Source organism: Electrophorus electricus, unplaced genomic scaffold (assembly GCF_041902795.1).
Source record: "Electrophorus electricus isolate QZ-2024a unplaced genomic scaffold, ASM4190279v1 Scaffold31, whole genome shotgun sequence".
NCBI classification, from domain to species: domain Eukaryota; kingdom Metazoa; phylum Chordata; class Actinopteri; order Gymnotiformes; family Gymnotidae; genus Electrophorus; species Electrophorus electricus.
The window spans coordinates 166,632-179,681 of NW_027658594.1; the positions used below are offsets into that span (position 1 = coordinate 166,632).

At 44.0% G+C, this 13,050-nt stretch overlaps 1 protein-coding gene across 1 annotated transcript in view; it reads left to right on the forward strand.

The window, feature by feature from the left end:
• The first annotated feature begins 965 nt into the window (after positions 1-965).
• LOC145655647 (homeodomain-interacting protein kinase 1-like) overlaps positions 966-13,050 on the forward strand; it is a 34,248-nt gene continuing 22,163 nt past the window's right edge. Inside the window, exon 1 of the mRNA XM_081709141.1 lies at positions 966-1,006. Within this exon, the coding sequence (XP_081565267.1) occupies positions 966-1,006 (41 nt within the window). The remainder of the gene's footprint in view (positions 1,007-13,050) is intronic.

Sequence of the window (13,050 nt, forward strand, 5' to 3'; positions counted from 1 at the left end):
TATTAATGTTGTTTAACCTTTAAAAGATGACAACAGTGATTAAAGAAAGAAAAAAAACTATGCATAGGGTGCCTTATTAGATTTGGTTATGTCACGTTGCAGCCCCGCCCCTCCTCAAACGTCTTGGTGTGTACGTGTGTGTGTTCGTCCATGTCGCCGCGCCCTTTCGTGTCGTCCACCTGTTCTGTATTATGTGTAATCCTCGTGTGTGTGTATATATGTCTCTTGTGTTGTAGTACGTGTTGTTGGTGTTTGAACGGTGTTTAGTGAGGTGTGCGGTGTTAGATGTGTCGTCTGTGTTAAATAAAAATGTGTGTTTGAACGTGCCCCTACTCCACATACTGTTAGCCTCGAATCATCACAGAAACACCAACCAAAGAAGGATGCCTGGGAAGGGCAAGAAGAAGGGGAAGAAGGGGAAAAGACGCACTTCCCCAAATAGTGCCTGCAATCCCTCCGTGCTCTTGGGTACCCTCCTGACTCCTGCTGCAGAAGAGCGTGGTCTGGCGGCAGAGGTGGAGGAGTCACACGGGATTACGTCTGACCATAATGACTGGTATAACTATTTCCAGTCCTCGGAGTCGGACACCGCGGACTTTTCCTGTACCAGGGTGAGGCCATCACTCATCCTGTCTTCGCTCCATGGGATCACAACAGAGCAGGGACCTGCTGGGTACTACGGAGACCTACCTATTTATGAGGACAGGTACTTGGAGGTGGAATCCGCAGAGTCCTACATGGACCTTACAGAGGGATATGCGGAGTATGGCGAGCGAGGGGAGTGCCGTAACGTCACCCTAGAGTCAGACTTGGGGTCGGATCATGAGGAGGACCCGTCGATGGAGGTGGAGGAGGTACCTCAGGGGAATCTAGGCGCTCTGGAGTCAGCAAGCAGCCCTGGGTGACTGGTGGAGAGATGGCATCATCAACAGAGGAGGACATTCCTCCCCCTAGGGCGAGGACCTATGCCTAAGTCTCGGGGAGGTAAAAAGGCAGCGGCACCGAGGTCTGCTCTGCCGGGGTCTGGCAGGGTCACCAGGGTCTGCTCCAACACCTGATGGTGAATGACATCTCAAAACTATTCTTGAACGTACTTTTTCAGATTTGAATTCCTTACTGAGAAGTTTGAAAGAACTTAGGAGTCGTTGTTGAGTTACGAAAAAATGTGTCTGGAGTGTGAATGGCCATCATAACTTGCGTTTTTCATCGGAGCCTTGCTCACTAAAGCTGTTATTTTAACTAAGCCTACTCGCTGGTTGAGTTAGCTAGACAGGCAAGCTTGTTAAGGTTTAATTCCCGAAGTTTGGGCCCTGCTGTCGGCTTGTATGTCGACACGTAGCCCCCAGGAGAGAGAGTTTCGCCTGGTTTGGGCTCCTACGCGACAGCAAGGATTGTATTTTGCACTGGAAAACTTAAATCAGATTGTGAGCTAAGAAAAGGGGGAGAGAGACAAGTACTCATGCATGTGAGCACACAGCTTGACAACATGGAAAAAAGACACCCAACATGCAGCAGGAGTGGCTAAAGCCATACAGAAAACAACGCATCTGGTAATGGGACATCCAATCACGGTACTAACCACACACAGTGTAATAGCATACGTGAACTCACAAGCCTTCACCTTGACAGCACTAAGGCAACAGAGGATCAGCAAAATTTTGGAAGCACCACACATCACGTACACACATGAAGGAATCAACATGGCAGACATGATGGGAGGAGGAGAGCCTCATCAGTGCGAACAGGAAGTCAAAAAGCAGGAGAAGGTGAGACCAGACCTAGAAGGAGAACCAATTCCAGGAGCAGGGAACATGTTCACTGATGGGTGTGGATTTAGAGGACCAGATGGGGATATAAAAGCAGGGTATGCAGTGGTGGCAGAAACACAGGGAGAAGTAGATGAATTTTGGACGGTGAAAGCAGAAAGGCTGAAAGGTTAGCAATCAGCACAGCGAGCTGAGGTAATGGCAGTAGTGGAGGCCTTGAAGTTAGCAAAGGGCAAGGAAGTGAATATTTATACTGACTCTGCTTACACGGTAGGGGCAGCACATGTGGAGCTAAGACAATGGATGAGAGCAGGGTTTAGGACAGCGGGAAACAAACCAATTAAACATGAGGCAGAAATGAGGGAGCTGGCAAAGGCCTTGCAGGGACCAGAAAGAGTAGCTATCATAGAGTGCAGGGGACATGTAGAGTATGTCAACAGTACAATCCCAAACCTACAATTAAGGTGGCACCCGGTAAGTATCCGTTGTCATTAACACCAGGGGAAGAGATAGTAATTGACTACACAGACATGGTGGACTCAGCACAGGGATACACGTACGAATTGATGTGCGTAGACAACTACACAGGGTGGCCGGAAGCGTGGCCAACAAAACGGGAAGACAGTGCTTCAGTGGTAAAGTTCCTGGTGAACCAGTACATTCCTCACCATGGGTTTCAGAGAAAGGTGAGATCAGATAATGGCACTCATTTTACAGCACGCAATTTGCAGGAGTTAGAGAAAATGCTGGGTCTGAAACATTCATTTGGGGCAGTGTATCATCCTCAGTCTCAAGGTAAGGTGGAAAGGATGAATCTAAATGCGAAAAACAAAGTGGCCAAAATCTGTGCACAGACAAAATTAAATTGGGTTGATGCCTTACCTTTGGCATTAATGCAAATTAGATGTTCAGTAAATGCAACAACTGGTTTTACCCCTTTTGAATTGCAGACAGGTTGAGGATTTCCAGGACCCCAGGGACCCTTAACAATAAATGAGAAAAGAAAAACATCTCACACACACATCATACTTTAATGAATTGCAAAGTATCGTTTCAGCTTTCTCCACGCAGGAGGGGGACCGGACGGGGAGCAGACAAACCCAGACGATACCCGTTACGGACTGGGGGCTGCTGAGAGTCATCAAGAGAAAATGGAGTGAGCCGAGGTGGACAGGTCCATTCCAGGTGACAGAAAGAACCAGCCACGCCGTACGCCTGAAGGGTAAAGGGGAAACGTGGTTTCATCTGAGCCAGTGCGCCGCCGCAGAGTCACCGCAGAGGAGTCTGCAAGAGACAGCGAGGGACCTTGCTGAAACATCACCTAACTCACCTGACCCGGAAGGGGCAGAATAATCCCCGGGAGCAAAAGGGTCAAGGTAGTCCACCCTTAGACCCCGAAGTAAGAAGAACAGAACACCAGTGATGACTTCTGGACAATTGTGTTGTTTGATTATTTGTTGGTGTATTGTGTTGTGTGTTTCCATTTACAGTTTGGTCACGCTTGGGTTAAATAATAGCATGGCAGTAGGAAAGGATTAAAACATTAACAACAAGACGTTGAAGAAGAATGGGGGTAGAGATTGGTGGATGTGTAGCATGTGCAGCCGCAAGACCCAGACTTATAACCACCCCGGCACCCCTATTCCCACAAAAAGACCCCAAGGGTTATGCGTGCATGATTGGCCTGACTAAGGAAAGAAACCCTAAGAATTGTGACACTTTGAGCGTTATTTTCCCCCCCATCAGTAACAGAACCAGGACAGGACTATTTTCACCCGAAAAGGGGGAGGGGAACTACACGTGCTTCGTTAGAAGTTCAAGCACACCTCAAGTACGCTTGGGGCACATCCCGGCGGAATGGTGTAACGGCACGGTCACTGGGAACGAGTCTGTGGGTTCATGGGCACGAGCAGGATTGTATGATTATTGTGGAAGGATGACTTTGGTTGTTAACATGCCAGAGAACTCGGAGGGGACATGCGCCATGGTCAGGTTAGCAGCTCCTTTATTACTGATAGGCAAAAAACTACACAGGGACCCGGTAACTGATGCAGCAAGACAGTAGCGAGAGGCATACCATTTTGATTTAACAAGGAATACCCCCACATACATAGATGCAATAGGAATACCTCACGGAGTTCCGGACAGATATAAGTTAGCAGACCAGATAGCAGGGGGATTTGAGAATATTCCGATACTTTCTGCATTATTCCCCATTACTCCAAATAAAAATGTGGATCGGATTAACTATGTACATTATAATGTCCTCAGGCTAGCCAACCTGACTAGGGATGCAGTGGAAGGACTTAGAGATCAGCTGGGACCAACCTCACTGATGGCGGTGCAAAATCGTATGGCATTAGACATGTTGTTGGCGGAAAAGGGGGGTGTCTGCGCTATGCTTGAGGATGTGTGTTGTACATTCATTGCTAATAATACCGCTCCGGATGGGTCGGTTAGTAGAGCATTGGATGGTTTGAAGACCCTATCAGAGGAAATGCATGAGAATTCAGGCATAAACAACCAGTTGGAATCCTGAATGGAGAGCCGGTTCGGTCAGTGGAAAGACTTAATTGTGTCATTGATGGTTTCATTAGCCACATTCACAGGAATTGCTGTGACATGCGGGTGCTGCTGTATTTCATGTATTAGGGCGTTAATGGTTAGACTAATCTCACCTATGATAGAAAGGAAAGATGTGCATGAGGGTACCACGATGATGCCACTGATACAGGGGGAAAGGGACGTAGAGACAGGAGATGCCAGAATAAAGGAGTGTGATTGGTGATCTCTTTGTAGAGATCAAAAGGGGGAATTGTGGAGTTTCAGAAATTAAATGAATGCTAAGCTTACACTAGTAGAGAATAATGTGCAGAATGGAATAGGACTAATGCTTGAATAAATAAAATAATTACTGTATGTCCAGACATAACAGGAAATGCCCTAGACGTGCATATGTGTGATTATGCAAGAAGACATGTGTACGAGACGGTCAAACAGAGGTGACGGCTGAGATGGAAAAACACAAAAGCAGAAGTGGCACAAGGCGAGAGAAATATGTCTGTCTGTTGCAAAGTTATGCTTTAGATCTCACTCGCACTGTGTTGTGAAGTGACATCTCAAGAGCTCTGCATTAATAAAAGGCCACAGGGTAACGCACTGTTTCCTGTCTCTTCTTTCCTGCATCAACGGACATGACACTAACTAATGATATAACAGAATCTGGCCCTTAGCTATTTTATTAGCTTTTTATCAGGGCACGCTTAGTAAAATGTCACATCTCTACATCAACTTTTTAAAAAAATTAACAGGCAATCAAATTATTTTGGCTATACTAAAACCTGTCCTGGAGCAATGCCTAGCTAGCTGGATAGCTAACACTAACATGCAAGACTGGGTTTGTTTTGCAGAAGTAGCAGATGCTAAATAGCTGCCTTGTAAAAGAGGTTTGCATTGGGGACTGTTTGTATTTGATGCATGCACTTTAGGTATTATTGCATAACGCTATTTGTGATGTATTTTTGTTTTTCAATCAGTCACATTCCGAGCCAAACTTCTCTTAGGTATCTTGTATCAGTGGAGAACTACTTTTGAAGGCATTGTTACTAGCTAACTGTTAGCTAGCAAGGTAACAAGGTAACTCTTTTTAAACAACAAAAAGAAAAAACACTTTACTGTGATTAACAACTATGAATTTACTAAGTTGTGATTGTTTCATAGAAGGTCTGATTAGCTAGCCTAGCTAAAGCTATGTTTGATACGTTTTGATACGTCTAACGACACTGGCATTTTTGGACAAGAGTAGCTTTATAGTTGCTTAGCTAATGTCACATAATTAAAAGTAGAATCAGAGGGAAATGTTGAATATTGTGTCATTGCACCAGCCATGAGGCATTAAAGTGTCTGGACAAGAACATAGCTAGCTAGCTAACTGGCTTAGATCACTACTGCAGCTCTCACACCTCGGTTTATTACATCATAATAGGTAATGTGGAATTTTTAAGGACCATTGTTGCGTCTGATAACCCGTTCAGAAAAGGTGTTCTTCAGCTGAATGAACAGATACTGAAACGAACACTAAAGAGATCATCCAACATTCAAGATATTTCAGTAGACACACTAGTGGAAGAGCTGCTGAGGTTCCTGAGCCATGAATGTCCGGCCTCCAGCATCTACTCTGGACAGGTATGTCACCGCCTTGCACCAGGACGCAGAGATCCGTGAGCATGACTGAGATGTAATTATAACTATATACACCTCATTAGTCTGATGCTAATGAGCACACATGCACACCTGCCGTCCAGTTCTTTAACATCCATATCCGTCACCTTGATTTATCTTAGTAAGTTGCTGCTGAAGCTCTGTCTCTCTTTCTCTCTTTCCCCATGCCTCCTTCCCTTCCTGTAGGAGTGTGGATACACCACTGGCGTTGTTGCCTGATGCACCTCCTTTGGAAGAGGACACGGTCCACTGTCAGAACTGGCAGGAGACAGTGGAGCCGCACACACTCGCCTCTCTCGGCTCCCGGGAGATCGAACGGCAGGCTGTCATATATGGTAAAACAGCAAATGTGGTGCACAGCAACTGACTATAAAAGACAACTCCCAGTACACAGTTAACATGTAAAATGAAAAAAATTATTTACTGATCTAACTTAAACTAAATAGCTACTAAATCTTTTGAACATACAGTATTCTATTTATTATGCACATATGATAATTCTATCCTGACTCATGAAAATGTGGAATTCTGAATTGTGTAACGTTTGTAAGAAATTGTAGTGACTTTGCTATATCCTCTTCCTCAGAGCTGTTCACAACGGAAGCATCTCACTTGCGGACTCTCAGGGTTCTCGATCAGGTGTTCTTCCAGAAGATGAGGAACCTTTTGACCGTCGAAGAACTTTCCTGTATCTTCCCCAACCTGCCCCAGGTCTACAGTCTTCATGGTCAGTCTCTCTGTGTGCGAGCGTGTGTGTGTGCGTGTAAATCTGCTCCATTTGTCTTAGTGTGTTTTCAAACCTAAATTTCTGAAGCCTACTTGGTGTCTAAATCATAATCAAGATTAAAGAAGTGTAAAACCCACCCAAACTGAGAATTTAATGACAGAACAATATCAGCTATCGGCACCATGCCATTACTGTGAGCAGGTATGGACTGGAGGCTGTACATGTTGTTTCTGCGGTGGCCTTCATGACACAAGTAGAGTTCTGTTGCCCACTGACACAACTTTCTAACAAACCACATATACACTGGCTCGCTTAAACAGATTCTGTTTTGTGGTGTTGCATTTGTGTTTCAGCGAATCTGTGTGAGTCCATGAAGAGGCTGAGGGACTCTTCTATAGTTCAAGGCATCGGAGACATCATGGTGTCTAGAGTGAGAGCTGGCTAGTGTTACTCCCTTTCTAGTTCACATCATCTTTTGGTGCTGTCTAAAATGAAGGGGTTGTTCTGTGCAGTGTGGGATATACTTGTTGCTTTACTTGATATGTCAGTAGCTCATGTGTTTGTGTGTGTGCGTGATAGTTTGAAGACGCTGCAGGAGAGGAGTTCCAGGAGCAGGTGTCTCACCTGTGCAGTCAGCAGAGTCAGGCACTGGAGCTCATTAAAAATAAATGCAAAGACCCGCGTTTCGCGCACCTTATACAGGTAACACTTTTTAGAGGTATAAAGCCTTTGGACAAACCTACAAACACTAGAGCTTCTGCCATATTTGTTAGTGGGCTGGGTTGTGAATTGGTTGACCCATACTTTGAATTGGAGACTATCCAGTCTTTTATATTTGACTTTTATTGCAGCACATAACTTCTAGTGATGCTGTTTTAGGTATAAATTGGTGTTGCAGTCAACAGAATCCACATTTGGACTTAGATGTCCTTGGCTCATTCGTGTGTGTGTGTGTGTGTGTGTGTTAGGAATGTGAAGCCAGCCCTCACTGCCGCCGACTACAATTAAAGGACCTTCTAGTGTCTGAGATGCAGAGACTCACCAAATACCCCTTGCTGCTGGATAACATCATCAGACACACAGAAGGCATGTATAGAAACACTCACACACAATGTATTGAACCATGAAAACACTTCAGTATACACACACATACCAGTTTACCAAGGAGGCAAGCACACACACCCTTTCTCCTGGATTAACACTAGTATGTGCCCCCACAACAGCTGGTTCTCCAGACCTGCAGACATTGGTGAGGGCACAGGCGTGCTGCCGTGGGATACTACGAGCTGTCAATGAGGTCGTCAGGGAGACGGAGCACCGGCAACTGCTCAGCCGTTATCAGCGCAGGCTAGACTTGTCCCCTCTGGAGAGGCAGGCCAGTCCTGTCGCTGCTCAGTTCAAGGTACGGCCTTACTATGTATCCACCATCTGCCTTCCAAACAGCTTCTCTGGTCTTGGAGCACCTGATCCAGAGTATGAATTATTAACTATATTCTTTTTCTATGTAGAATCTGGACCTGACCACTAAGAAAATGATCCACGAAGGACCGTTGACTTGGAAAGTTAGTAAAGATAAAGCTATAGGTAAGAGATCATCACAGCTGAACAAATCACATTTTTGTTTTTCCTCTTGCAAATGATTACTTGACAGGTCCATTCTCACTCTGTATGTGTGTGTGTGTGTGTGTGTGTGTGTGTGTGTGTGTTTCAGACATTCATGCTCTGCTTCTCTCAGACCTGTTGGTGCTACTCCAAAGGGGTTCAGGTGACCGTTTGATCTTGCGATGTCCTGCGCGCTCACTGGGTGGGGTTTGGGGTAGGAACACGGACCTCAAAACCCCCTTTTGCCCCGTTGTTCGCTTGGATTCATCTCTTGTCAGATCTGTGGCTACAGGTATATTTGTAGTTATTCTTACAGCTGTGAATAGACAGAATAGATGAATGGGTCTGGAATAACTATGTCTTTATTTTATTTTTAAAAAATTAAGAAGCCAGTTACAAATTGCATTTGGGTTAGTTTGAATACATTGTTTGACAGCCTGCTCTTCTCTATCAGATAACAAGGCCTTGTATGTGATCAGTACATCAGAGAGACAGATATACGAGCTGGTGGCTGGGACTTCCTCTGAGAAAAACACGTGAGTTTGTTTTTTTGTCTCTCTCTGACCCACCATCTTCTCATCAAGGTCAACCAGTCAGCACTGCTGTGTCTGTTTTGTGATAACATTTATGGTGTCAGGCCATTTATGTTCAGATGATTTTAACAACATTGTGCTGTTGTAGAAATTGGGACCTGATGGCTTTAGCGATGTTTCCACAGATGGAAGAACCTGTTAGAAAAGACCATCTCCTCGGCCTCTGGAGGCATTGAAGCCACCGAGCAAGGATCAACAGCTCCGTAAGTACTCAGGATTTTTAAAGTTTTCTAATGCTGCTGTAATGCTGTTAAGAGAAGGCAGAATTTCAAAGATGCACTTACAATGATTGGACTCCTGACATCTCCTCTAGGTCTGCGGTTCTACGGTTGCATGGTAATCAAGTCGGTCGTCTAGGTAAGCCCATGTTTGTTTTTGTTTGTATACAATGTCATAGGATTTGCTCTCTGTGGTACTTATGGCTGATGCCTTTGGTCCCTAGATGGCTCCCTATCAGAAGAGTCTGGTTCGATAGAGAGAGATTCACAGAGTGATGATGAAAATGTTCTCACACCTACTATCCCAACTGACCAATCAGAAGCCTACATGCATACTGGTGGGCAGGGTTATGTGGGAGGACAAGCTAAAGTGGCTGATGCTGCTTTTCAAGATGGTAAGAATTTGTTACACTCCGTTACACAGTCATTGTTGCACTATGATAGTTAAACAGTATATTTCTGGTGGTGGTGGTGGTGTTTTTATAAATAGAATTTTAGCAGCTCAGATATTTACCAACTTTTTTGCACCCTTTGTGTTCTGCCAGTCAGGACACTAAGACTGTTGATCCTTGGATCCTTGGATCCTTTAGAGGCTGCCAGTCAGAAGCAGAAAGTGACATCATTGTCCTCACAGCAAGAAGGGCAGGAGATGCCTTGCCAGTCACCAAAAGGCCGTTCACACCTGGAGATGCTGAGGCATGAAACGAGGCCCTGCCAATCACGAGCAAGCATACGGCAGCGCATGATAAAAAATGTGGATGGAATCTTTCAAAGAATGGAGGGACTGATGAAAAACCTGCATCAGCTTAGGGTAAAGTGGATATATTACTCACTCTCTCTCAACACACACACACACACACACACACACACACACACACACACTATCATTGCAGCTAGCTAGCACTTTCATGTTATGTTTTAAAAGAATGGCTTTGTGCACTTGTGAGATCCTGGTTAACTCCTTGTTTTCATTTTCATAGGAGATTGAAGCAGACCAGTGTAGACTGCTCACAATGGTGAGAAAAAAGTCACCTGTCAGTCAGTTCAGATGACACCATCCATGGGTCTTCCTCCATTATCAGGACACCATCTATTTATCTTGGGTCGAGCGATGGTAAGTGTGTCAAAGAAGCAATTTATAAATACTGGGGCTAAACCTGTTTAATGCTGTAGCACAATTCTTTTTGATTGTACCAAACAAAAAGAACTAATCTGGAATCACTGGGATAATTTGGGGTTGAGTTTAAATGGAGCACACAGTTGAATATTAAAACATCACCGCAGATCTTGGGTCTTGCTATTGCCAGACTGAAAACTGGCCTTCAAACCTGTAGCAATTCCTAATTTCAACTTTAAGAATTTTATGTATGTATTTGAATAATGTTTAGTATTGATTTTGGAGTTGATGTAATTATGTTGCTTATGGTGTACTACCCCTGCAGACTGTAACAATTGTATGGTCATCTTTCCAACCTGTTTAGGTAACGAAGAAGGGCCAACAGAACCAGCTCAGCCCGAGATCCATTCTACAGGATTCTGATTTATTACACGAGACATTGTAAAGAGTTTTACTTACACATTTGAAACATGAACACACACAATAAGGGTGTGGCATTCCTGCCATTTCATACATCCGGTGTAGCTCTTTACTAGAATCCCAGCATGCCTTTCTCCTGGGAGAAACCTGCAAATATTGTATTGTCTGCAACTGAGAAGAGAGAGACAGGACAGACGAACCTTCAGCACATGCACCGAGTTGGAATAAAAAGCATTCAAATGAAAGTCCAGATATGTGAGGTGTTTTTTTTTATCAGGTAAAGCTAAAGTTGGAACAAGGGAACTGAGGTGACAGTTTAAAAAAAAAAATTAGTCAGTGAAGATGAAGAAATGGAACTAAAATGAGACTGAAAATGTATGGCTGAGGAAATGAATCTGCCCACTAAAGGGACCCCCCCCCCAAGCACTTTGCCCAATACATGTATGTTAATACTCACTCACGCCATCAGTGACAAACTGGCAATCCAACAGGTGCCATTTTGCTCGAGAACCCATAATGTGCCCATGTCAACTTGAGGCAAGATGGTGGTCCTCATCTCTCTTCGCCTTATGGAATGTGTGGATGGGTGACTTAAACAAATTCAGGTTCTTTTGCACTGGGACCCCTGCAAGGCACATGGGCTCCAAGAGGGTATTTTGCATTAATATCATCATATGTCTATGTTGTATCCTTTATTTTATAAATTAACACTATGCGAGAGCAAAGAATAAAGAGTGTGGAAGGAGTTTATTTTATTTCTTTAAGCGTTCTACAGAATAGAAAATAAAGGTTTGGCCTCTCTTTACGCACAATGGATAAGGCAGGGCTTACTGGGATTGCCATTGTGTTGTGGCAAGACATCATCTTCACTGCTCATTACTGTATACTTATTTGTGCAGCCCTGTTCTGGACTGACTCCTGTCAACATTGCAGGGGACAAAAAGGAACATATTTGTTGTCTGATATCATGTCATTACCGATGAAGAGGCACATTCTGTGTAGTGTAAATTCTGTGAAGCTCGTCCCTCACCTCTTGAAATGGCTCAGTGATGCCAGGGTTGGTTTTTGACACATATGAAAGGATTTATACTTTGATCTGTTAAGATGTTGGTAGAAGTGGCTCCTTTACACTGACTCCAGTTTGGCCTTTGTTGTATAATGGCTAATGTTATGGTTCAAAAAAGAATGAAATAGTCTAAGATCAGTGTTAAGGACTAAGGATTATGGTACTAATGTTTTAATTTAGGATTAGTTAAGAAATCAGTATTTGGTGGAATATCTCAGATTTTGATTGTAGCTTGTTCATGCATCTTGAGGTGTTCTCCACCAGTCTTTCACACTGCTTGTTAAATAAGCTTTGATTACCTAATCAGAATCTCATTAAATACAAAGAGCTGTACATGTGGTGGAATTCAACAGACTGTGGAATTGAAATCATTGCCAAACGCAGAGATACTAATTTGGACTGATCTCTTAATTTTCTTCGAGAGTTATGTTTTTATATATGAGTTTTTATTTTAAACTTTATCATAAAATGTATGGGGTTATGGTCCCATTCTATTCTGTTCAAATGTAGGCCTACTGTTTTTACAATTCCTGTGAGAAGCGTGTGTGTGTGTGTGTGCGTGTGTGTGTGTGTGTGTGTGTGTGTGTGTGTGTGTGTGTGTGTGTGTGTGTGTGTGTGTGAGAGAATCCAAGAGCCCCTATTTGAGATTGATGAGTGGCATGTGTTGGGAGTCTGCCCTCGACAAATAGTATCCTTGACTGTATTATCAGTTTTGTAAACAATCCCTGACAAGTGGGTGAGTGAGAAGTGCATGCACATAGACACAGCAGAAAGAGGAGGTCTGTGTTTTTGGCTTCCTAATCAAGTTTGCGTTCCCTTCATATACAGCCAATCAGAGAGAAGGGGACAGACATTTAGAAATAGAAAGTGAGGAAAGTTGTGGTTCTTCATTAAAGGAATTGGATTAAGAGTCACTATTCTTAAGAATGTGTTTAGTACCTACTCAGGCCCACACAACAGCTTCTTCAATGACAGTTGCTGCTGTTATTTTAGAGCTGACCACACACACAAAGACCCAGGTAAACATACAAACAGCTCACTGACATATTTTTGCTCTCCCCAGAAATAGGGTTGTGTGGTTAAAGGTCATGTAACCATAGAAACGTAGCCCCCACACTGTTCACTGCTCCTGTACCCCCTTATTCATTCCCTTGGTAAGAGCCAAGCTTGGTAACCCTGGAGATGATGGGAGATGGCTGGGGAATGTGTGTGTGTGTGTGTGTGTGTATGTGTGTGTGTGTGTGTGTGTGTGTGTGTGTGTGTGTGTGTGTGTGTGTGTGATGAGACCTTGTGGTGAGTGTGAGAATTGTGAAAGCACTG